The 27,672-nt window shown below is 35.6% G+C and overlaps 1 protein-coding gene across 1 annotated transcript; it reads left to right on the plus strand.

The window, feature by feature from the left end:
* Positions 1-22,836: 22,836 nt before the first annotated feature.
* On the plus strand, positions 22,837-27,284 carry LOC114307400 (transketolase, chloroplastic-like). Its single transcript, XM_028252807.2, has 7 exons — positions 22,837-23,482; positions 24,146-24,236; positions 24,332-24,437; positions 24,568-24,850; positions 25,167-25,315; positions 25,459-25,612; positions 25,898-27,284. Exons 1-7 carry the CDS (start codon positions 22,979-22,981, stop codon positions 26,855-26,857), a joined length of 2,247 nt encoding a protein of 748 aa, XP_028108608.2. The 5' UTR covers positions 22,837-22,978; the 3' UTR covers positions 26,858-27,284.
* Positions 27,285-27,672: the final 388 nt, after the last annotated feature.

Raw genomic sequence — 27,672 nt, forward strand, 5'->3', positions numbered from 1 at the left:
TCCCAAAGCATTCTAGACATGATTTATGACTCAATGAAGATTAATAAGCTAACAATCAACATAAATTAGTTGATTAAAGAATAAGTCATAACTTAGTAGTAATTGATTAAGAAGCAAAGTAAGAAATTGGTTTATTCAGAAAAGAATGCTTTAGTAATGAAAGAATATGTGAAATGAGAACTCGATTCATTTGACTAAATAAAGAATATGCATAGTAGACCTTCGAATTATTTAGACAGAAGACAAGGGAAGTCAATTTTGATCAAGGAAGTAATAATGTGTTTCAATGTGTATATGTTATGTGTTTGTGTAGGTCACGTGCTATTGTCAGCTTGATCTGTCTGATATGCTTCTGCAGTTATCTGTGAGTAATCACTTTGTAAAGCTATGTTCACGTTTAAGTATTTTCCTATCTGATATGACAAGAAATGATTTGTATTCTAAAATGCTATATTCTGTATCAATGAATGATTGTCCATGTATTGAAAAGTATTCGTGGCATCCTTAGCACATGGCCCTTGTTCGAGGATAACAATACCATGGTCTGTCAGCACAAGGCCCTTCCCCTGAGGGTAATAATACCGTGGTCGCATGGCCCTCGTCTAGGGGTAACAATACCGTGCCTTAAGTATGTTATCTGTTCCCGGTACCAGAGGTTCCTTTATGGAACTGATCAAGTATGACCCTTAATGTTCTATATCTGATCTGTTAGCGCTAATGAGTGTACCACGTATGATTATTTGTGAAATTGTATAAGTACATGCTTTTGAACTCTGAATAAGAATATGAATCTGTTATGGACGTCATTCATTAAAATCTTTACTCTGTTATTATTCACTGGACTCCGGCTCACTGTATTATTTATGTATGTAGGTGATCAGCCACGTGACCAGGTTTAGAGGCGTCTGCCTAAATTTTTTTTTTTGTCAGTCAACCTATGTGCCTCCCGTGGAGGTTCTGGATTTGTCAAGTGTTTATGGCTTTGTGACGAAAGTTTAAGTTTCGTTTTCTTATTTGGTTAAACAAGTCTTTGTTTATTTTGTAAATAGGGCTAAGTCCCATTTTGTCTCATCTGTATATATATATATATATATATATAATGACATAAGAATGATGTGATAATGTATGCATATAAAGTTTAAATTTTTTTGTCTCATATAAGTTTATATAGCTCAATGGACATTGTATATTTGTTATTTGCTTCTGCTAGCCCCTAATATTATGTTAATCTGTCTTAAAGGCCTTTGATAATCCCAAGATTACTGGCCGGTTACAATGCAAAATATATAGGGGCAGGTTTAGGTCGTGACACACCTTATGAAGTAAGGAACGGTCAATGACTTACCTTATCTCAAAGTGTGGGGGTGCTTGGCCAAAGTGGCAGTCCCTAGTCCTAAAATAACTAAGATAAGACCAAAAATCATTGATTGTGTGTTCATTGGTTATGCAAATAATAGTAGTGCGTATAGATTTTTAGTTCATAGATCTGAAAATATGAATATGCATGTAAACACTATTATCGAGTCAAGGAATGCATCATTTTTTTAATACACTTTTCCTTGCAAGGAAACTGTAGAGACAAGTTCAAATAAAAGAACTTTTGATGCTGTTATGAGTGGCAGTGAAAACCAAAATGATAATGAAGCAGATGAACCTAGACGTAACAAGAGGGCTAGGATCTCTAAGTCATTTGGTCCAGATTTTCTAATATACTTGTTAGAAAATGAGCCTCAGAACTTCAAGGAAGCAATGTCAAGTCTTTAAGCTCCATTGTGGAAAGAGGTTGTGAATAGTGAAATTAAATCAATTCTGCAAAATCATACTTGGGAATTGGTGGATCTTCCACTATGGTGTAAACCTCATGGATATAAGTGGATATTTAAGAGAAAAATAAAAGCAGATGGTTCAATTGATAAATACAAGGCTAGGCTTGCTGTTCAGGGATATAGGCAGAAAGAAGGCCTTGATTATTTTGACACCTATTCACCAGTGACAAGAATAACATCTATTTGCATGCTAATTGCTATTGCAGCTTTGTATAATCTGGAGATACATCAAATGGATGTTAAAACAGCTTTTTTGAATGGCAAGTTAGATGAGGAAATCTATATGAAACAACCAAAAGGGTTTCAAGTTCCTGGCCAAGAAAAAAAGGTTTGTAAACTTGTCAAATCTCTTTATGGATTTAAACAAGCTCCGAAACAATGGCATGAAAAATTTTATCACACTATGATTTTGGACGGTTTTAAGATAAGCGAATGTGAAAAATGTGTCTATGTTAAACACACAGACAAAGGCTATGTCATAGTTTGTCATTATGTGGATGACATGCTCATTATTGGAAGCAATAATGACATGATTAAATCCACAAAGAAAATGTTGAACAAAAAGTTTGACATGAAAGATTTGGGAGTAACAAATGTAATTCTAGGAATAAAAATTACTAGAACATCTGAACGATATGTTTTATCTCAGTCTCGTTATGTTGAGAAGATTCTGAAGAAATTTGTAAAGTATGACGACCGTCCTACTAAAACACCTGTTGACATTAGTCTTCACTTGTCAAAAAATACAGATGCAAGCATATCACAATTAGAGTACTCCCGGATAATCGGGAGTTTGGTGTACTTAATGAATTGCACTAGGCCAGATATAGCCTATGCTGTAAGCAAATTGAGTAGGTGCACAAGTAATCCAGGGTCCGATCATTGGAAAACGATAATTAGGATACTTAGGTATCTAAGACATACCCAGAATTATGGCTTACATTATACCAATTATCCAGCAATACTCGAGGGGTACAGCGATGCAAATTGGATATCGGATACTAAATACTCAAAATCCACTAGTGGATACGTCTTTATCCTAGGAGGTGCTGCAGTCTCTTGGAAATCCTCCAAGCAGACATGCATAGCAAGGTCGACAATGGAATCTGAGTTTATCGCATTAGATAAAACAGGAGAAAAAGCAAAATGGCTTTGTAATTTCTTAGAAGACATTCCAATGTGGCATAAACCTGTGCCAACTATATACATTTACTGTGATGGTGAAGCAGCAATAGGACAAGCACAGAATCATATGTATAACGGTAAGTCTCGACACATTCGTCAAAGACATAATACCGTTAGGCATTTGCTCTCACATGGAATAATTTCCATAGCATATGTAAAGTCAAAAGAGAATATTGCATATCCATTAACTAAAGGGCTAGCCAGAGAGCAAGTGTACCATTTATTGAGGAAAATGAGATTAAAGCCTATTACTTAAAAGTTGCCATAATGGTAACCTAACCTAGTTGACTGGAGATCCCAAGATCTAGGTTCAAAGAGACAACTGAATTATGGATGACTTCACGTATCACTAAGGAGGTTTACTCCTAAGAAGAGTGATGTCTGCAGCGTTAGTAGGATAAGTTTTGCTTTTAATGATTCTTATAGCTTGGACATCCAAATGGGGTATAGCAAGATACTCTTAATAAGAAGTCATCTATATGAGTGTGAACTGGGCCGGTTTTGTGAGAATTGAGAAGGCTAAATTCTCTAGAGCACTCATGAATTACTAGGTGTTGTTCAGGGCCAACATGAACACAACACTAAGAACCAAACTGTGTCTGTGGATACACTATGTGTAGTCTATTGTCTTGGCCTACACAAACAGTTGAACAGTTCAAGGCATCGCGTCCACTGGTTAGCCAATAAGTTTGATAGGCTTTCACTAGAGGAGGTTCAAAGCCAAAAGCTACATATCTCAATGTGGTGTATCTTCTTAATGTACTTTTTCTTTGTCTTCATTTTGTTGCATGTCCGTTATTGTGAATTCTATTCATGTGAGGGATTGTTGGAAAATGGCTTTAATGTTTTGGAAAAAAAAAATCTTGTTTTTTGCTAACTTTGAGTATTAATTAAGATGGGACTCAAGCGTTATTTTTAACATTACTAATTGGGTTTATGTTTAATGTCGCGTAGTGAATAACATCGTGTATTTGGTTGCTCAAAACCATTTTCGGATGAATGAGAATTCAACGCGCGTTTTCAGGTTTGTGGAAATGGCTTTAGGTGGGTTCCCTATACATTTGTGAAATGTGTTTGTCCACATTGGAAAGGCTTAAGGATTTGTATGGGTTTATATACTCTAGCTTGGGATACTTGGGATAAACCCCAAGGGGTACCCAAGCTTGTGGAAGGGTGAGGTTATGGGTAAAGTGGGATAGAACCATTGAACCCAAAATAAAAACCACACGCGCGCACTGTCGCCTCCGTCCGTTCGGTTAGTCAGGCAGGTTGGGTGCGGGTACCTGGTGTGAGGTTGAGTTGGGCTTGCCTGACCCAATACTTATCTTTTTCATTCAAAATAAATTTAATTTATTTCTAATTTTGGTTTCAAAATTTAAAATAAATAGGTTCGATTTTTTTCCCTTCACCCAAACACACCCGAACAGGTTTTTCTTCCTGTTGAATCCACCCGAACAGGCTTTTCTACCTGTTGAATCTGTTTGAACAGGTTTCTATCTGTTGAAACCTGTTCGAAAAAGCCACCAGTCATTCTATATAAAGCCTGCCATCCGGCAATTCATTTGATTGAATTGTTCCCTGAGATTTTTATCATTCTTCTTCCCTCTCCATTTTCCTGTTTTTCACATCTGTTCTGCATTTATTCAAATCAAGTGTTAGTCGTTGCATCCTGGGAAGTAGACGCTGTTAAATCTCGAAGCACCGGAGTGAGGGAAAAATCTATTTTAAGGAGATTGTGTCCAACACAAGCCTCGACTTATAATTTCTGTAAGCAATTGATTTGGAATTTAATTTATATAATTATTTTCTAAATTAATTATTAATTTTTATTTTGTTGTTTATTTTATTTATACATTTTTTTTACACACACACACATCCACTGTGGGAATAACAAATAAGAACTACATAGTGCCAAAATATTTATAATTACAATATAGATTTTACATATTTTTATATATTTTTATTATTCTTTACATAGTTTAATACATTTCATACACATTTATCAACACTAAGAATAAACGATAGGTTATTTTTAACATTTCTTATACTGAAATGCCAAAATAAACTCACTCCGTTTAGCATAGACAATTTTCGTTACTTTCTTTATATGTCCAAATTCTCAAAAAATTTAGCAAGGATCATCCTTGGGTTTCCTTGCTTAACATATATTAGTAATTAACTTTCTAATCTTGTTGCTCTTGTTCTTGATTTATTATATGATAGTTTAAATATTATATCAAATGATTCATATCTTGTTGAAGGGTAATTCACTTAAGCTATGTTGTCTTATTCATTTATTTGGGGTGCCTTATAGAAATTGATTAGCTACATAGTTAATAGATTATTATGAATGCTCTATAATTAGTTGTGATGTGTTGAGTGGTACAATGCTAGATTGGTAATTATAGGCCTTGTAAGGTTTGGTTTGGTTTGGTTCAGTTAAAAACGAAAGGGCAATCTCTTGTGACATTAATAGAGATTAATAAAAAGTTTTAGAGCATTAGACGAGGAAGCTATTAACTGAAGTCACAAGTTTTATTCTTAGAATAATTCAAAGAATGGGTGGAGAGGTAAAGGGTTGAAGAAATTTTACATACTAACAATTCCTCGAGTGTGTGTTGCACACATGCAAACAACATGCACATGTCTACATGTTACACGTGCACACGTGTATGTGATGACCTAATGAACTAATGGGAAAATGTTTTTCCTTCTACTGCAAGTGATTTCAGATGATTTCAAAAAATCTTGAAGGCTGGTAATTTTATTTTTTGATTGGTTGTTTTGTCTTTTGTCCTTATATATATATATTTAGAGGAGGAACAACAAAAAAAAAAAAACAAAAAACAAAAAACTTGGTATTTGGATTATCTTGTAACAATCATGCCTTGCCTTTATGATATACTTGAAGCTATAGAAAGATGAGAACAAGGATTGAAGACGTATATGATAATGATGAAGTCAAGTTTTGTATCACGGAGATTGTAGAATAGGTTTTGAAAAATGTTGCAGATGAATTCCCTAGCTTTATTAAGTATATGTTTCCCTCAAATGTCACTCATAGATTTTGGCTGGTAAGTCCAAAAATTTTGTTTAGTGTTCTAGATAGAGTTTGATGTAATTTTGGAGTGCCAAACAATAATTTGGGCTAACGTCTCTTACGACAAATTCCTTCCTAGAAATTTCTAAAATTTGCATTTGCTAATGCATGATACCACAATCATTTTGTTGGATCAATGTGGGAAAGAGTACAAAGCAAATTTTTTAGTGGAAATGAATGGACATTGGAAAGGAATGGACTTAGCACTCGATGGAGGTGTTTCTCCACATATCATAGAATATGTAAACAAGATATTTTGTTCATCCATCTGATTAAGCCTTGCGCGTTAAAGGTAATCATTTTAACTTTTCTTGATATTTTTTTTTATGATGCTTGTGTGCAAGTATTATCCATTTAAAATTTTCAATTATGAATTGAACAAGGAGAAAGAGGCGCTCAATCTCTTAAGAAAACTATCATATTAGTTTTGAAGATGAATTATACAAGTTAGCAAGTTACATAGATAGTTTAGAAATGAAGATGCTGATGAAACAACTATGAAAATTGTAATCAGCTTCCTTTGGCATTGGCTAAAACACTAGCTTATTGGCTAAAAAGGCTCATTTTGTATAATAATAAAAATAAAAACTTTAGGCCATTTGGCATAATACCCATTTTCTACCAGAAGCCAACTTAAGTCCCCTCCCTAAAAAAAAGAGAGGAATATGTCAAACAAACTAACTTTTTTAGTATTAGATTTTTTATTAGCTTATTTTTAACCAATGAATTACCTTTTTAGCTAACTTCTAAAGGAAGCCTGAGATGTGTGTAAGTTAATGATTATGAACTATTTGTCTTGCTTTAATATTGATCAGGTTGTAATTAGTTGATTTCGTTGTATGTTTCTTGTGGCTATTGCCCCAAAGAAAGGAGACATAGCTAATTTTTTATATTGTCAAGTTCATAAATTTTAATTCACTTGACATGGAAAATTGAAAATCACAATTATTTCTAAAAATAATGGTAGCCTGAAAGGTGTGTCACTCGTCATATAAGTGAAATATTGTCCTAGCAAGGATCCCGACAATCATTCATGTTAAAAGGCAAATGTGATCTTGATTAGAATGTTGCTACAATTATTAAGAATATTAAATCTATTAATAGCATTTTGTTTTTCTTTGTACATCTAAAGTAACTAAATTTGCAATTAAGTTCGCTAGGCTTGTAATATTTCTATGTTAAAACAAAAAAATAAATAATTAAATCTTTCCTTTTAAGAGAGAGAGAAAATAGATGCACCCGTATGAAAGCAGAGTGTGAAGCAAGGTGAAGCAGCCATGCTGCCCTTGTAAAGGAGTCCAGATCATCTGTCGCCCTTTCCTGCGGTATTTCTTGCGATGCTCGCCAAAACGACGTCGTTTTGTTTATTTATTTATTATTTATTTTCCCCCCAAAATTTGAGTTTCCTCGTTTTTCTTCATCTGTTTCTCTATCATCTATTTAGCCCTAACAAAAGAGAGACGCGCGCGAGAGAGAGAGAGAGAGAGAGAGAGAGAGAGAGAGAGAGGCGGAGAGACAATAAAATATTTCCCTCGCTTTGCTTGATTTTGCTTTCTAACTCTTGCTTTGATGGTATTTCAGTGTAGTAACAGAGATAATGAAGTTGCAATCAAACCCAGGTTCTGAGCATAGACAAATAAACAATTTCATCTCTTCTCTTTTTTTTCTTCTTCCCCTTCCCCTCCGTCTGCCACCACACCCCTCACACCATAACTAGCCCTAAACCTTAGATCTAGGGTTTACGCCAAGACCCTTTGCCTTCCTACCTCGTCGGAAAAATCTTACGCCAACATCGTTGCCGAAGCCTCTAAAATCAAGGCAGCAGAGGTCGACCGTTTGAGAGAACTCATCGTCGTCTTCGTCTTCTTCTTCTTCTTTTGCAGTAGAGCCACTCGTTGTCGTATTCTTCCTCACGGCGGTGGCGTTGGTAGGGATGCGGGAGAGGACGCGAAAGGGCACCAGCAGTGGTGGTTACGTTGGTGAAAGTAGCCGGATAGTTGTCGCTTTGTGTTCTCTCTCTTATTTTCTCTCGACTTTTCTATTCCTTCTTCTGTGTTCATCTATAAGATTTCAGAGAAGGGAAAAAAAATAAAAATAAAAAGTCCAAAACGACGTCATTTTGGAGCCTCATAGGGACCGCCATCAGAAATGGCGGCAGATGATCTGGACTCCTTGTAAAGGACGTAGTATGGCTTAAAAATAGCTCTCGGGCTTTTTGTCTTTTTTTAAACTTAAAGTTCAAATTTGCAGACATTTTAAAATCCATTCAGATTCCAATCAATTTGTTTGGTTTGAAGTTTTAGGATTCATTTTTCAAAAAATTAAACCCGCCCCTATAAGTTTAGCATCGTAACCGGCTAGTAATCCTTGGATTACCAAAGGCCTCTTGGCATGATAAGATATAGCAGGGGCTGCGGAAGCAATTAATCAAGACAGACATAGTCCATAGAGCTGTGCAGACATACATGGAACCGATAAGTTAAAACTTTTTATAACAGTGATACAAACTTTACACATCACTTCCAGATACACATTACCAGACGTCTTGTCCAAACACAACATGGTATAAACATAGCTTAACATGATTACAAAAACAACCATGAAACTTGACTTCAATCGGAACCTCCTCATGAGGCACAAAGGTTGGCTGACCAAAACTGAGACTTAGGCCATCAACTTTGGGCCTGGTCACATGCCTGCTCACCTACATACATAATATAAATAGTGAGCTAAAGCCCAGTGAATAATAACAGAGTAAAGACTTTAATGAATGATGTCCATAACATATCTTAAATCTTATAGCAAAGAGAATCATAATCAGATAATGGAACAAAATCATTATCTTGTCCATATTCAAATTCATGTGTGGTACATCCATTAGCACAAACATGTTTCTTGGGTCAAGCTTATTAAGTTCCATAAAGGAACCTCTGGTACCGGGTATCACATCTCATACATCAGCCACGATATTATTTTCCCTGGGCGAGGGCCTGTGCCACGGTATTGTTTCCCCCGGGCGAGGGCCTGGGCCACGGTATTAATCCTCGGGCTAGGGCCTTATAACCATAAGCCACAGTATTATGTCCCCTGGGTGAGGGCCTCTCCTAAGGATACCACAATTTCGTTTCAAAGAAACTTGGACAATTATTCATTCATACAAAACATAGCATTTCAGAAACTTATCATCTCATATCATCTAAAAATAATTAGAGTTAAACATAACTTTAAAGAGTTATTACTCACAGATAATTGGTAGCTCCAATCAGATGGCAAAGTGGGCAATTCACTTATCTTGAGGCGTGCGACCTACATAACATGGTAGATACATACGTTGAATACACATGCCTGGTTTAAATATAACTTATTTCGTTGTTCTTACTTTAGCCTTTAACCTCATTATGGAGTCTTAAACATGGCCTAGGAATGCCTAGGATGGAATGAGGATGCAAAAATGTACTTGAAACACTTAACCAAATTTTTCCTAAAACAAGGGTCTCGCTCGAGCGTGGTTTTTTTTGCTCGAGCGGACATGCCAAATGTGAGTGGTCGCTCAAGCAGTCTGTAAAATGTGAAAAAGTTCTGGTTGCATGAAATCTCTGCTCAACGCTCGCTCTACGCTCGCTTGAGCGTGAGACACAGTTCCTCGCTCGAGCGCAAGTCTTGTCGCTCGAGCGTGCGTCTAAACACGCAAATTCCTGAGAGCTTGCAATTTATGCTCGAGCCAGCCTTTTGTCACTCGAGCGGAAGCATGAAAACAAAGACGGTCGCTTGAGCGTAGGATCCCTCGCTCGAGCGTGGAAGCAAAATTCTGGGTTTTCCAGATTTGCTCCCAAGCTTCAAAACATGAACCTAACACCTCAAAACTCATCCTATTGGGCCAAAATTCTGGAAAATATTTAGAAACTCACAAAACATCATGGTTTAAAGATCATTTCATAAAATCAAGGCCCAAAAGTATGCCAATTGAACAAAATTCTAACATAAACTTTATGAATGTTTCAAGAACACAACATTCAAGAATTTTCTTGAACTCAACCTCTTCAAAACATGATCAAACTTGACAATTGGATAGAAAACATGATAAATAACCAAAATGTAAGTGAGATTAACACATGCATGAAAGAAGTCTATGAAAACATGCTCAATTTGTGAAGAAATGAACATGCATGCATGGTATGGCCCAAATCTTCACAATTCTAGTGCAATTCCTACATGAATTCACTTAATTCATCAATAATCTTGTAAAACCCAACTTAATTACTCAATTAAGAGTTTAATCCCTTACCTAGAGGCTTGAATCTACAAGAGTTGAAGTTGAAACCCTCTAATCTTCTTCACTTAGACAACAATTCTAGCAATCTTTGGTTTTGAATTCAAATTCTCAAGTCTTGGACCAAATCTCCCTTCTCTCCCTCACTCTCCAATTTGTATCATCAAAGGAATGAATTGAGAGTGTTTGGTGCTCAAAGAAGTCCACTAATGCCTTAATTAGATTTGGACAAAAATGTAATTAATTTAAAGTCGAATAAAAGGACATTAATTTAATCTAATTTAATCGTTCCAAATTGACTTTTAATTAAACTTACCATAAAATTCCATAAATCCTAATTAACATATAAATCAAGTCAATTTCTGAGTCGGATGCCGATAAGGCCTTCAATTCGCAAACCAAAACTAAGACGTGAACAGATTTTTCTACGTTAAACAGATATAAACACAAAATGATGCAATGCACATATAATTGACTCGGGATTTCTTCTTAATTACTTATCTGGCATACTTAAACATGAATTAGTGTTAATCATAGGTCGGGGTTGTTACAAATATTCTAAGTAATTTTTTAAATTCTTAGATACACCTAACATAAATACACTTAAAAAATATAATATTTGTGAAATTTGTTTTTTAGAAAATTCACTAAATACCAAAAATACAAAAAATATATATATAAAAATTCAGTACATTTTTCATATTTTGTGTATTTATTGATTTTTTAAAATATTTTATTACAAATTTTTACTTTTTAGATATATCTAAGTAAGGTGCATTTAAAAAAGTAAAAAAATTATTTAAAATTTATAAAAAAATATTCACTAAAAACAAAAAAAAATAAAAAACAAAAAACTTAATTTTTAGAAAATTAAATCCAGAAGATTGAAACCAAACACACTGAATATGTTTTATTTGTGACAGAAATGTTAGGGTAAGTTACATTTTGCCCATTTTAGATTTTCTTATTTTCTCATTTGACTTTTAAACCTTTTTTTTTTTGGGGGGGGTACTTTGGCCCTTAATGTTTAAATTTCTTTTTCAATTTACTCTTAGACTTTACTTTTATTCAAAATTGAATGAAAAATGGCGCATTAACAATCACATAACATAAGATATATTATTATATTTAACTTATACTTCTAAGCGAAACATAAATCCAAATAAAATAATATATTTTTATATACTATGCGACAGTCAACGTGGTATTTTCTATCTAAAATTTGGATATAAGTTAACTTTAAAAGTAAAATTGAGAAAAAAAACTTGAAATATGAAGAAGGATCAAACTGAGGAGAAAAAAAAACTTTATAAACTAAATTAAAATTAAACGAAAAATGCCACATTAACAATCACATAACATAAGATATATTATTATATTTAACTTATACTTCTAAGCTAAACATAAATCCAAATAAAATAATATATTTTTATATACTATGTGACAATCAACGTGATATTTTATATCTAAATTTGGATATAAGTTAACTTTAAAGGTAAATTGAGAAAAAACTTGAAACATGAAGAAGGATCAAACTAGGAGAGGGGGGGGGGGGGACTTTATAAACTAAAGTAAAAAAATGATAAAACATTAAAAAGACAAAGTATAATTTAACCTAATAAAATTTACACGCGCCAAGCCACTTGTTAACCATTGAAATTTTTTTCTTCTCAACCATCATACATTTCACAAAATTTTTATAATACACACCCCATAAAAAAGGGTATATTATATGCTGTAATTACGATTTTTTGTTGTTATTGTTGCAATATTTGGTTATAACTCATCGTAATATTGATTATGATTTATTGTAATTTTTTATTTTAATTATGATAGAAGAAGTATTTGAATGAGTGCAAATGCTCTCCAACCTTCCGCTCTAGCCTTTCCTCCGGGTGACGGCACAGATTGGGCCACATCACCCCACTCAAAATCTACGGCTCATATTAGCTTTAAAAAAAAAAAAATCAAATTTCAAAAACAGCAAAACAGAGCTCAAATTTTCCCTTCCATATCTTCCCATTCATTTTTTCCCTCCCTCTTGAGTTCTTCACTAGCGACAACTCCATCTAGTGAAATCAATGGCGAACATCGACGGTGGCGAACATTGACGGCGACCTCCCCTTCTGATACCCACTCTTGCAAAGTGGCCTGAAATCCTTCTCGATCTCTTCCTCTGTCTGTCTCCTTCTTCCTCAGCACATCATCCTTATTCTCATTTCCTCACTCTTATCTCCTTCAAGATTGCACCACGAACCAAAGCCCCGGCGAGAAAACCCTATTATGTGCTTTCTTCACTATGTGTTTTCTTCACCAAATTAAAACCTAAGGTAATATGTTTTTTTCAGTGAATTTTTTTCACTATTTTTTTTTAAAATTGTCCTTTGTCAAATTTTTATTTTGTTGCTAATTTTGTTTGTAAAATTGTTGTTGTTTGATTTGTTAAAGATTAAATTAATGTATGAAGAGTATAAGACATCTAGTTAAAGGTTCCTGTTTGATTTTTTAAAGGTTAATGTATAAGACATGAAATTGTTGTTTGAGTTGTTAAAGGTCCATTTTTTTAATTTTTTTTTTCTAAAGCTGTGTGCAAAAAAAGGTTTTTTTTATAGGAATGATTTTATAGGAATAACTCTTCATAGTTATTATGAATTAATGTATAAGACATGAAATTGTTGCTGTTTGATTTCTTAAAGGTTCAATTTTTTTTTCCCTAAAGCTATGTGTGAAAAAGCTTTTTTATAGGAATGATTTTATAGGAATAACTCTTCATTGTTATGATGAATTAATGTATAAGACATGAAATTGTTGTTTGAGTTGTTATTGGTTAAATTTTTTTTCTTCTAAAGTTGTGTGTGAAGAAAGCTTTTCTATAGGAATGACCATGGTTATGATGAATAGCATTTTGATACTTCTCCCATTTCATTGCCTTTACTTTGCAGTGGTGTTTTCATAGGGATATGGACCCTGACAACGATTGTGGTTGGAAGCCAAAAGAAGGAATGGCCTTTGATTTTGAAGAAGGTGTGTATGATTTTTATAATGCATATGGAGGAAGAATGGGGTTTAGCATAAGAAGGAAATATTGTAACAAGAACAAGTTTACTAACCAAATTATTTCTAGAAATTTTGTTTGCAACAAGGAGGGATTTCAAAAGGTTGACAAGCGAGACCCATTGACAAAAAACCCTAGAGCTGAAACTAGGACTGGTTGTAAGGCCCGACTATTTTTTAAATTGGATGTCACTACTGGGAAATTTGTTGTGATTGATTTCAAAAAAAAAATACAACCATGAACTTGTATCTCCTGATTGTGCTCATATGTTGCCATTGTAGAGAAAGATATCAGCCACGCAAGCAATTCAGTTAGACTTAGCCTCATAGTCTGGTCTTCGTTTAGGGCAGCCTTTTGAACTCATGGGTAGGGAAGTTGGTGGGACGTAGTCTCTTGGGTTTCTGAAATTAGATCAAAAAAATTACTTAAGAACCAAAAGACAAAAAGGTTTAGCGTATGGGGAAGTAGGTAATGTGTTGCAATGCTTTCAACCAAAATCTTTGAAGCATCTTTTTTTTTTTATATATATATGCTTTCCAGTTAGATAATGAGGAACAAATAATGAATATGTTTTGGGTTGTGCACAAATGATCATGGATTATGTCCAATTTGGCGATGTAGTTACATTTGATACTACCTACAAGTCAAATAAAGAGCATAGGCTATTTGCATCTTTTGTGAGATTTAACCATCATAGAGAAACAATTGTTTTTGGTGCAGCTTTGTTGTATGATGAGACTGCTGAAACATTGGTACGGTTATTTCAAAAATTTTTAGAAGTGATGTCGAAAAAGGTACCAAAAACTTTGTTTACCGATCAAGATGCTACAATGGCTAAGGCCATACCCATTGTGATGCCTGACACGAGTCACTGTTTGTGCACTTGGCATTTGATACAAAATGCATTAAGGCATGTTAATTGTCTCTTTCAAGATAAGGGGGTGAAAGGTGTATTAAATAAATTCATGTTTGATATTGAGGATGAAAATGAATGAAAAATGAAGTAGGGGGAAATGCTTGATGCATATGATGATCATGATCATGCTCATGATAATCATTGGTTGAAGTTGACTTTTGGGGTGAAGGAAAAATGGGGCTAGCCATATGTTAGATCAACATAGGCTACGGGAATAAGTACAACACAACTCAGTGAATCTTTTAATGCATTTTTGAAGGATTACATTCGTTCTGATTTTGATTTAAATGAATTATTTATGCATTTTGAAAGGGTACTTTGTGAGAAGCGATACAAGGAGTTAGAAGCAAGATATGCTTTGTGCCAAAGGTTGCCAAGGGTGAGAGCATCATTCAGAATGTGAAGTCAAATGGGTAATGTGTACACTAAACTTATTTTTGAGGAGTTTCAAGATGAGTATTTTTTTCCTGTTGAATCAAACATACAAGCAATTGAATACAATGATGGTTGTACTGTATACACAATTGTTGATGTTATAGGGAAAAATGCAAGGATAGTGAAGATGGAGATGGATGGCTCTTTGGCTTATAGTTGTACAAAGTTTGAAAGGAAAGGGATTTTGTGCAGTCACTGTTTAAAGGTTGTGAAAGAAATATTGAAGCTGAAAGAGGTTCCTTTACAATACATTACGAAGAGGTGGACCAAACAATCAAGAGCAGAAGCTGTGAAGGACACGTTGGGGAATGAGATTCAAGTAGATGTCAAATTCCAACAAGCCTCGCGGTATAAGACATTGATGACCACATTTAGAGCAATAGCATATAGAGCTGCTGAAACTAAGGAAACTTATGGTTTTTCATTTTCACAAGTCGTTGCATTAAGTGCAAATGTTGAAAACAAGTTAAGTGCCCATTTTTGTACTGAAAAAGAAGTAAGTTCTGATGATCGACCGTAAAGCTTGGAAGTGGCTTGTGAAGACAACAATCATATTGTGCAAATTCCAACAGGATTGAAGAAAAAACACCCAACTAGTAAAGGCAAAAGGAGGATAAAAGGTCCATGTGAGGTGGCATTGGAAACAAGCTTTAAAAAGAAATCCCGCGCTAAATTTGTGAGTTCTTCTAAACCTATTATAGCTCCAACAGTTACATCTTCTCCATTATCTGTTGGAGGAGATGTCTACATTCATGAAAATGTTCCATCTCTTCCTCTTCCTCATTCTCATTCCTTTGCCATGGGTGGAACTTTAGTTCCTCCTCCATTGATATATCCCACATATAATGTGAGTGAGATTTTATCAATTAGTTTTTTTATTTTATTTTAAATATGATTACGTAATCTTGTTATGTAGCTAATATCAATTCATTATAGGCAAACAATTTCCCGTCTTGTGCTCAACCAACATTTATGACACTACTTCAAGATGGGTATGACATTGGTTAAGACTTTCAAGGCTCAAATACTCTCGACCAACAAATACTTTAATGTGTAGTTAGGTACTTTTGCTGCTGTTTTGGTCTTGTTTTTGCACAATTTGCCACTGTTTTGATGCAAAAATTACTGATGTTTTGTTGCTGAAATTGTTGTTGTTTTGGTGCTGAAATTGCTACTGTTTTGCTATTTTTTTATACTATTTTGCTGTTATTTTTGTGTTGAAATTGTGGTTTTTTTTTTTTTTTGGCTGACATTGCTGTTTGTTTATTTATTTATTTATTTTTTAGGTCATAGATGGGTACAAAGAGGTGGAAGGCACTTCAAATTTCAAGCATAGGAGATGAATTGTATTTGAACTAGCTACTAAAGTTTGCATCCAATTGCTGAATTTGTTGTTGCTGCTATTTGTGCCTCACAATCTGTTGATTTTTTTTTTTTTTTAGTTCTTGTTCTAATCCATTTATTGTAAAACTTGGGGCTTTTGGAGTCAACATGAAAATAACACAAATTCCATTTTGTTTCTAGTACCATTTCAAGATGAATGCAATTGGGTTCTTGTAAAATTTGACATGTGTTGGTGAGAATGCAATATGAGTTGAACTTCACATACAGAAAATCAAATTAAGTAGATTACTAACAAGGATGAGTCATTGTATTCATCAACAATACACCACCAACAATAATATAAATACTCTCCTAAAACAACAATAAAAATCTAAAATGAAATTATATATCCATGAACAATATGAAACTATGAACACCATTTATATATTTAATGCAGAACCACTATCATGCACAATGAAAACCTTAATTTTTTAAAGCCCCAAATCAAAGTCCTGATTTTTTTTAATTTCAAATCTACTTTCCTTTCTCAATCAAAACCCTAACTTTATAATCTAGATTTAAAATTAGATTTCAGAGTTTGAAGGAGGAACCTATCTAGATTTCAAATTTTGAAGGAGGAACGCGTTAAATCTACGACATGAGAGACAACAATGGATGAAGACCGACAATCTAAACAAAAAGATTTCTTCACGCTGGTGGACAACAATGGCCGATGGGCGGTGGTTGCCAGTGAAGAATGGTGGACAATGCTCGCCAGTGGAGAACGACGATGGTGGCTGGATGGTTCCAATATGCGTCTCATCTCCATCTCCATTTCCTTCTCCTTCTCTTTTTTTTGTTTGTTTGTTGTCTCTCTCCTCTTTCACGTTTTGGCCTCGTTTTTGAAAAAAATTTTTTAGCTAACCTAAGCCATAGATTTTGAGTGGGGTGACGTGGCCCAATTTGGGCCATCATTTGGGGATTTGGACTCTATTTGAATATACCTCAAGTGATGCTAAGTTATGATCTATTATGATCCATTTGGTTATGATTGAAAATAATTTAATTATGATACAAAGTGATATGAACACTACAAATATCATTAGGCATGTGTGCAGTGCAATTCTAGCGGTTTGAGAGTAAAATTATAAATCGAATAGCGGTTTGGCTTGGGTGGTTTTGATTGGATTGGCGGATTGAAGAATATTCTAACCAATTATCAAGCATTTGCATAATATATAATACTAATTTGTATAATATTTTTCATATATATAATACAAACTAATTTTACATAATATGTTTCATATATATAACTACTAATTTGTAACAAATTTCACATCTTAAATCTTTTTCACACTCATTTTTATTTTGATATTTCATTAAAAATTAAAAATATATATATTTAATAACTATAGCAGAGCGGAGCAATTTCGAAGGCGGATTATAAATTTTAAAGTTTAATCCGTGATTAGCGGATAAAGCGGTGTGAATTGATGCAAATCGGTGCAATTTTAGCAAATTGAACGATATTTTATACAATTCTAATAATCATACTTATAGTTACACTTTTTTCTTGAATGTGTATTGAATCTCTCATAATTTAAACAAATGAAAAAAACACTAACATATTAGGGTCTGGATGGAATTTAAAGGTAGTGTTTGGTAATATTTACGTTTTTGGTTTATGTTTACAAAAATTTTATAAATTGGCTTTTGTTTATTTTTAGAAAAACATAAACTATAAATGTGTTTAGTTTGAACAAAATGTTTGAAAAACTTTAAAAATATAAACTAAAAAATATGTTTGTTCAAGTATAACATATTTATATTTATATTTATTTTTTTATTATTTATGACAATGAGATCATACATATTATAATTAAAAAAAATCTATTAAAAAATTAATTGGGAAAAAAAGTAATTGAAAAAAAAATGATTTGAAAAAAAATTCATTAAAAAAAATTGTTAGTCAAATTTTTAAATTTTTGTTTAAAAACCAAGTAAACTCATTTTTTGAGTTTACGTTTTTTTCTCAAATTTATAAATTAAAACATCCATTTGTAAACCAAAAAAATTATTAAACAATTTTTTATGATAATTTGTAAAATTTTTATAAATATAAATTGAAAATTGAAAACGAAATAGTTATCAAATAAATACAAAGTATTTACAAATTTGAGCTTTGATTTTAACAAAGGACAAAAGGAAAAAGTCAACTATTAATTATTTTTTCGGAAATGCCTGGTAGCTCGAAGCTACCAGGCTCGAAATGGCTCGAGAGGGAGAGGGAGAGGGAGAGAAAGAGAGGGAGAGGAGAAAGAGAAGGGAGGGAGAGGAAGAAGGTCGGCGTCGTCGCAGCCCCGCCCCGCCGTCGTCGCAGCTCCGGCCGCCGCTGCTGCTTCCTCCTCCGTCGCAGCCTCGCCTCCGTCGCAGCCCAGCCTCCCCTCCTCCTCAAACCGGTTTTTATGGCCCCCTCCCCTCCCTCCTCCTCCTCCTCCTCCTCCTCCTCCTCCCTTCTCTTCTTCTCCCTCCTTCTTCTTCTTCTTCTTCTTCTGCTTCGTTCTGCAAACCAAGAAAAAACAAAAAAAAAAAAAACAAAATCGACACCAAAACGACGTCGTTTTAGTGTCGAGCCGCGTCTCGAGCCGCGGCATTCAAGCTACGAAGCACGATCGTTATTTTTTGCGAGACAACCTATGTCGTTTGCAAGGGCTACGCGGTTTCTGCATCTTGTTCTACAGTACGCACCCCGCTTCCAGAAATATGACTGTTTGGAATTGAATGACTCATTTGGTTCATCAAATTGTTAAAGCATATTTTATCAAATTTTTATTAAATTTAAATTTGAAAAGATTAGTAATACTCTAACTAATGAAAAATAAAAAATGAGATCACATAAATAACTTTTGTCTCGATTAATCAAACTATACAATCATACCATAAATTGTGGTTGAGGAAAACTTCTTCAACATGTATATAGTATGCACTTTATAATAAATTGTAATTTAAGTACTTTTAGATGATAATATTAGATATTTTTGTGAATTGAAATATTTTTAACCTACATATATTTACATACTAGTAGAAAGTGTGGATGTGCATTATAGGTTTAGATCATAAGTTTGCAGCAGTTTTTAGGCTATTTTTCGAAATTAAATTTATATGATACACATTAATTCAGATTTCATTTTATAATAATATAGATAGATAGACATATTTTTTTTAAAAAAAAAAAACTCATTATTTACATATATATTTTTATTTTTTGTGAAAAAAAATTCAATATGTATTTTTTTAAATTAAAAAATTAATTTAAAATCAAATCCTCAATCTCAAAGCCCATCTTTAATCCTTCATCAAATGTTTTATTAAATTTAAATTTGATAAAAAAAATTGGTAAAATTGGTACTCAAACCGTTTTTTATCAAATCAAGGAAATTTTTATTCTTTCACCAAATTTTACAGACAGTTATTACTGGATGATCGATTGAATAACCGGTCGAATAATTGAGTTTTAAATAAATTATAAATTTTATAAAAATATTTTTGAAGAAAATAAAGACGCGCTAAAATGATAACAACGTACTTTTCATTGTGGAAGTGTATCATATTAAATTAATATTTTAAAGTGTATCTTATTAAATTAAATTTTTATTCAAATTCAATAAAAAAATTTTGATGAAGAAATTGGAGGTGCTCTAAAACCAACAAGAATTTTTAGGGCTGAGCAAAGAATCCATGAAATCCGTAATCCGATCTAGTCCAGTCCAATCCAGTAGGTTTGGATTAGTTTTTTGAATCCGTGGTTCGGTTCCGGATTGAAAAATTAAAAATCCATAGTTCACGGATTGGTTCCAGATTGAACCCCACGGTTCCGGATTGGAACCGATCCGTACCATATATAAATAGTCTATATTTTTATTATACACCCTCCTGCATAGTATCTTCTCTTATTTCATATAAAACTTAAATACAAACCTAAATTTGTATAGTATCTTCTTTTATTACTTTTATTTGCTAGTTTTTAGTGTTAATTTGTAATGGTCTAAATACTTATAGTAGAACTAGTTTTCTTATGGTTGTTTAAATTCTAGAACAGTTTGTCGCTATTACGAAAAGACATGTTGCTATATTTATATTTTTATAAAATTAAAGTGTTATATATATATTTTTTGTTATTTAATTATGTAAATCCGTAGTCCTAAACCAATCTAATCCGTGTTTAAATGGATTGGTTCGGATTGGTTCAACGATTTAAATGGATTGGATTGGTTCCAATTTTTCAGGATCTGTAGATAACGGATTGGTCCTGGTTTTACTCCAATTCGGTCCAATCCGGACCATGTTCACCCCTAAAAATTTTGGATAATTATTCAGTAATTTCAAAATATAAACACGTAATATTTCATAATATTATAATTTGTGCAGAAGATAAATAAATAAGATACTTAAGTGGCGTTTGGTAACACTTACGTTTTCAGTTTTCAGTTTATATTTATAAAAATTTAAAAAACTGTCATAAAAACTTGTTTGGTAAATATTTTGGTTTATAAACTAGTGGTCTCAGTTTATAAATTTGGCCAAAATTTGTAAACTAAAAAAATGAGTTTACATTTTCAGTTTTTTTTTTTGACCACCCACCTGCCACCATTTTCCACAACCGTCTTCCGCCACCACCATCGTCCACCACTGTTTTCTGCCACCACCACCCATCACCGTCTTCCGTCGCCACCACCCACCACTACCATCTTTCACTAGTACCACTCGCCGCCACCACTTTCCACTACCTTCTTCCGTTGCCACCATCTGCTACCTGCTACCACTTTCCACCACCGTCTTTCGCTGCCACCACCCGTCACCTGCCACCACTTTCCACCACTGTCTTCCGCCACCACTATCTTCTGCCACTACCACCCGCCATCACTTTCCACCGCCATCTTCCGCCGCCGCGGCCACCACCTGCCACCACTTTCCACCACCGTCTTTCGCTGCCACCACCCGCCACCTGCCACCACTTTCCACCACCGTCTTCCGTCGCCACCACTCGCCACCACCCGCCACCACCATCTTCTGCCACTACCATCCGCCACCACTTTCCACCACCTCCTTCCGCTGCCACCACCCGTCACCACTTTCCACCACCTCCTTCCGCTGCCACCACCCGTCACCTGCCACCACTTTCCACCACCGTCTTTCGCCGCCACCACTCACCACCTGCCACCACTTTTTACTACCGTCTTCCGCCGCCGCCACCACCACTCGCCACCACTACTTTCTACCACCGTCTTCCACCATCACCACCCGTCACCTGCTACCACTTTCCACCACCGTCTTCCGCCAGCACCACCCGCCACCCGTCACTACCTGCCACCATCTACTACCACCATTTTCCGTTGCCATCATCTACCACCACTTTCTACCACCGTCTTCCGCCACCACCCTCCATCACTGTCTTCTGCCGCCACCACCCACAACCTACCGCTATTACGTATCACCCGCCACTCGCTATCACCGTCTTCCGTCACCACCACTCGCCACCACCTACCACTACCGTCTTCCGTCGCCACCCACCCGCCACCACCATCTTCTGCTGCTACCATCCGCCGCCACTCATCACCACCCGCTACGCCACCACTCGCCATTTCTTACTCTTTTAGTTTATATTTTTTAAAATTTTCAAACATTTTGTCCAAATCAAACGCGTTTGTAGTTTATGTTTTTCTAAAAATAAACAAAAATCAATTTATAAAATTTTTGTAAATATAAACTGAAAACGTTACGAAACAGGCCCTAAGATGATTGGGTAGTGATAGAGAACTCTAAGGCCCCGTTTGTTTTGGGGTTAAATAGATGAGAGGGGATTAGGATGGAGGTGGGGTTATTGAGGCCTCGTTTGGGAACCCTCATTTTTAGTCAAAAAGTCAAAAAGTTATTAAATTAGCCAAAAAACCAACAACCAATACCAAAAGGTCAAAGATTCTCTTTTCTCTCTACTTTTTGCACATCTTTTCGTAAAAAGTCAAAAAGTCATTCCAAACACACTAATTTTTTTTAGCTCATATTTTAGCTAAATAGCCAAAAAGTTACTAAATTAGCATGTTCCCAAACGAGGCCTCAGTGTTGTGTTTGTTTGTTGAGTTGAGAAGGAATTATAATGGAGGAGGTGATATAGATGGAAGTTGGAAGGGGGATTGAGATGGAGGAGGTGGAGATGATATTAGTAAAATAGTGAAGGGATTAAGAATTTTTTTATTTTTTATATATTGAGAATTTTTTTAAAATATTAATGTTTAATTTTTTATATTTTTTATTTATTTTATTATTTTATATAAAAATAATTTAACAATTTCTGTACTAATAACTATCATCAAAACAAATACAATTTTACTTAATTCTCTCATTATAAATCCCCTGTTCCAACGGAATCTACCACTAAAATTTTAACACGAGCACTAGTGAGGTGTAAAAAAAAAAAAACAATGATTCATCCCACTAAAAATATCACCACTAATAGCACTAATGCATTAAAAAAGTAAAAAAAAAAAAATACAACTCCAAGACCAAAATATCATATCATTAATGACGGGACCCACTACCACCTAATTAGTGGGAGCACTAATTAATACTCCCCAAGCATTTTTCAAAAAAAAAATTACATCATTACGTGAGACCAACCCTTAAAGCTGAGCAAAAATTATTATATTAAATAATAATTTATTAAAAAATACGGACACGTCTATTCTGAGAACATTTTATAATTTTCCCTCGCTCTCTCTAACAATACAAAAGAGTGGGCGTAGGTCTCCCTTGACTCTCTCTCCAAAAACACCACCGCCACTCTCTCTCTCTCTCTCTCTCTGAGGCAGGCATGGCAGCTTCTTCATCTCTGACCCTATCCCAAGCCATCCTCGCTCCACCAACCTCTGATGGCTCAAACCCACCACCCTCCGACCGCCTCTCCCTCCCCATTTTCTCTCTCCCCACCTACTCCGGCCTCAAATCCACCCCTTCCACTCCCTCCTCCCACCCCACCCGCTCCCCCACCACCTCACGGCGGCGCCTCTACTCCCTCCGCCCCGTCCGCTCCTCCGCCGCCGTCGAAACTCTCCCCAAGACCGACACCGCCCTCCTCGAGAAATCGATCAACACAATCCGTTTCCTCGCAATCGACGCCGTCGAGAAGGCCAATTCGGGTCACCCGGGTCTTCCCATGGGTTGTGCTCCGATGGGTCATATACTGTACGATGAGTTGATGAGGTACAATCCGAAGAACCCTTACTGGTTCAATCGTGATCGCTTTGTTCTCTCCGCTGGACATGGTTGTATGCTTCAGTACGCTTTGCTTCACCTCGCTGGTTATGACAGTATCAAGGTCTGTTTCTTTGCTTAATCTTCACTGGTTTGCTTTGGATCTGAGTATTCTTATTGAGAATCATACGAGTAAATGGGTTGGTTGAATCGAATTCTGATCTGGGTATTTTTATTGAAGGAGAAAATTCACATTTCAGGCATGTAGTTGTTAACATTAGTCTCTAATTGTATACAATGAATTTTTTCCCGGAAAAGAACCATGAATTTCAATTATGGTGTAGATTTAAACTGGGTTTAGACTATACTGATTTGTTTGTAGTTTTGTTTCTGTGAATTAGCTGTCGCAATTCGACTTGAAGTTGTTTCTGTTTTTGTCAAATCAAGTTGGGTTTCTCTTATATTGTTTGTTTAATCTTCTTTATTTTTGAAATTAGTTCTTTCATGTAACATGTGTGATGGGTTAGTATTGGTAGTTTCTTTTCAATCTAGCTTTGGTAATAAGGTTAGTCCTAGTTCCACTGATGAATTTCTCAATCCACTGTGATTCTTTCTCGCATAGTCTAGTGGTGGAAGCAAATTATGAGGGAAAACAGAAATATGTTTTCTTTCATGTTTTAGTGAATTACTTGGTTACCTTTATTTGCAAAATGGCCCGACTTACTTTTCTATTAGGATTCATTTGGATTCTATGGCTAAAATTTTGTCCATTGGATTCATCTACTAGGAAGAAGACTTGAAAGGTTTCCGTCAGTGGGGAAGCAAAACCCCGGGTCACCCAGAGAACTTCGAGACCCCTGGTGTTGAAGTCACTACTGGTTAGAATCTGGGTCTTATAATTTTGTTCTTTTTCTTAACCAAGTTCTTTAAAATTCGTGCTGTTGACCTCTGTCTTCCCTCAACTCTTATGCAGGTCCTCTTGGTCAGGGTATTGCCAATGCTGTCGGCTTGGCCCTAGCAGAGAAGCATTTGGCTGCTCGCTTCAACAAACCAGACAGTGAGATCGTTGATCACTACACGTAATAAAATTTCTTTAGATCTTGATTTTTCATGTTCACTCATTAGATATAAGAAAATAAAAAATAAAAAATAAAGAGAAGAAGAACCTTAATTTGTTTGATTGATTATAATTGGTATTCTTTTGTCTAGATATGTGATATTGGGGGATGGTTGTCAAATGGAGGGGATTGCAAATGAAGCGTGTTCTCTTGCTGGTCATTGGGGACTTGGGAAGCTTATTGCTTTCTATGATGACAACCATATCTCCATTGACGGTGACACAGAGATTGCTTTTACTGAGAGTGTTGACACTCGTTTTGAGGGTCTTGGGTGGCACGTTATCTGGGTGAAGAATGGGAACACAGGTTATGATGATATTCGTGCTGCCATCAAAGAAGCAAAGACTGTCAAAGACAAACCCACTTTGATCAAGGTATTATGTTAGCTGCATGCATTAATTATTGTATTTGCTTTGGGTGGAAAGTTCGAGGAATGATGACTTCGGAAATAATCCGTTCAACAAAAATTTTAAATTGGTTTCTATATTTACTTGTTTCTCATCAGTTAAAGTAATTTTGTGCTCAATTTTTGCAACTTAACCATTAGTTATATTGGTTTTGTTGATGAGGGTTTATGGAGTTGCTCTAGCAGTACATTAAAGGCCATTCTTAATTGCAGTTTCTTTTTTTAACATTCTTAAATTTATGGTTTTTCTCCATTCTGAAACTGACTTTTTAACTTCTACACAGGTGACAACAACTATTGGTTATGGCTCTCCCAATAAGGCAAATTCATACAGTGTACATGGGAGTGCACTTGGTGCTAAGGAAGTTGATGCCACAAGGAAGAACCTCGGATGGCCATATGATCCTTTTCATGTGCCCGAGGACGTAAAAAAGTAAGAAATTGTATTGTTATGCTTCTAGGTGGCACACCTCTGGTTCCTTCTTACTAATATTTCACTTGTCGAAAAAATGAAACAATTGATTTGAATTTTTAGATATTTTTTAATAAATGTGCTTGCCTTTTTTTCTCACATAGGCATTGGAGTCGCCATGTCCCTGAGGGTGCTGCTCTTGAAGCTGAGTGGAATGCTAAATTTGCCGAATATGAGAAGAAATATAAGGAGGAAGCTTCAGAGTTGAAGTCTATCATCAGTGGTGAACTACCAGCTGGTTGGGAGAAAGCTCTTCCGGTGAGTACTAATATTTTCATTCACTCTTTATCTTATCTATGAGGGGCTATGTAGAAATACTATTCTTGGCTCATCTGAAAAATGGAAGCAAATTTGTTCTTTGTCAACATTTTAGGTAAGATTGGATTGATGCCAAACTCTTTGCCAAAAGAGAGAAGCACTTTGACAAATTTTATGATCTGCATGCAATTTAACAAAGTCAAATCCACTGCTTTGACCGTGCAATTCTCAAATAAGCTCTTTTGTATATGTGTTTTAAGACCATTTATACTTGTATTTTCTCAGACATACACTCCAGAGAGCCCAGCTGATGCCACCAGAAATCTCTCTCAACAATGTCTTAATGCCCTTGCAAAGGTTCTCCCTGGATTTCTCGGTGGCAGTGCCGATCTTGCTTCCTCCAACATGACCCTCCTAAAAATGTTCGGGGACTTCCAAAAGAGCACACCCGAAGAACGTAATCTCAGGTTTGGTGTTCGTGAGCACGGAATGGGAGCAATCTGCAACGGGATTGCACACCACACCCCAGGGCTCATTCCCTACTGTGCGACTTTCTTTGTTTTCACAGACTACATGAGAGCCGCCATTAGGATCTCCGCCTTATCTGAAGCTGGAGTTATCTATGTAATGACCCACGATTCAATCGGTCTCGGAGAAGATGGGCCCACACATCAACCAATCGAGCACTTGGCAAGCTTCCGAGCAATGCCCAACATTTTGATGTTCCGACCGGCTGATGGCAACGAGACAGCTGGCGCATACAAGGTTGCGATCCTCAATCGGAAGAGACCATCAATCCTTGCCCTCTCTCGGCAAAAGCTACCCCAACTTCCAGGAACTTCCGTTGAAGGAGTGGAAAAGGGTGGTTACATTGTATCAGATAATTCTTCGGGTAACAAGCCAGATGTTATCTTGATTGGTACTGGTTCTGAACTTGAAATTGCTTCCAAGGCAGCCGATGAACTCAGAAAGGAAGGGAAAGCTGTGAGGCTTGTGTCCTTCATTTCATGGGAGCTATTTGATGAACAATCCAATGCTTATAAGGAAAGTGTCCTCCCAGAAGCTGTAACAGCTAGGGTTAGCATTGAAGCCGGAACGACATTTGGCTGGGAAAAGATTGTTGGAACCAAAGGAAAGGCAATTGGAATTGACCGATTTGGGGCGAGTGCTCCAGCAGGAAAAATATACAAGGAGTTTGGCATAACAGCAGAGGCTGTTGTTGCCGCAGCTAAAGCACTTTGCTAGGCTTCATAACATGAGATTCTTGGTTGTTGGTAGTCAAATCTCAATTTCATCAATTGGGTTTTGGATTTTGAGTGATGAGGCCATGCTTGAAAGATCTGGGTCAGGTCGTGGCCTTGTATCATTTCATAATAAGAGGAGGTAAGGTTCTCTTTCACGTCTTTCATCTTCTTCCGTAGAGCAGCCAGGTCTGCAAACTGAATCAAGATCAAAAGAGAGGGAATTTTGGTGTAATTTGTATACCAAACTCTTGGACATGTCTTGAGTTTTGCAACGTTATGTGGTTGATCGGTTAATTAGGTTTTATAATTGTGAATTTAGGAACAGATGGTTTGATCTCATTTGTAATTTTTGATGTGTGGAACTAAAGAGAAAACAATCCACTTCTATTATTTTGGGTTGCATCTGAAGTTGTATTGTGTTTTTAAAATTCTGTTCTTGTTTCTGGTAATCTTTGCTTCTCTGAGTTATATTCAGTTGTCCTGAAGGAATGGCATGCAATTTTTGAGCAATTGGCTCATCAATGGTTTGTGGGTATGAAGGAGTTTTGTGTCATTTTGACTGAAATTGGATTGGGTATTGGATTCAAGCCATTCAGGAAGGGTAAGCCAATCCAATCTCTTCATGGTTCATCCATTTTTGTTGTGTTCTACTAAGCAATGCTGTTTTGTGGGACTTACCAGGGAAAAGGCAAAGGGAGATATTGACCTATTGATGCCTATGGCGGTTGAATATCTGGCTCTCAGCAGCCTTACCTATCCACATTTTTGTCTTCCATCAGCAGCCTTACCTCACTTGATGAAGGTATGAGGTCATAA

Source organism: Camellia sinensis, chromosome 5, assembly GCF_055761805.1.
Source record: "Camellia sinensis isolate YWXY chromosome 5, ASM5576180v1, whole genome shotgun sequence".
Taxonomy (NCBI): Eukaryota; Viridiplantae; Streptophyta; class Magnoliopsida; order Ericales; family Theaceae; genus Camellia; species Camellia sinensis.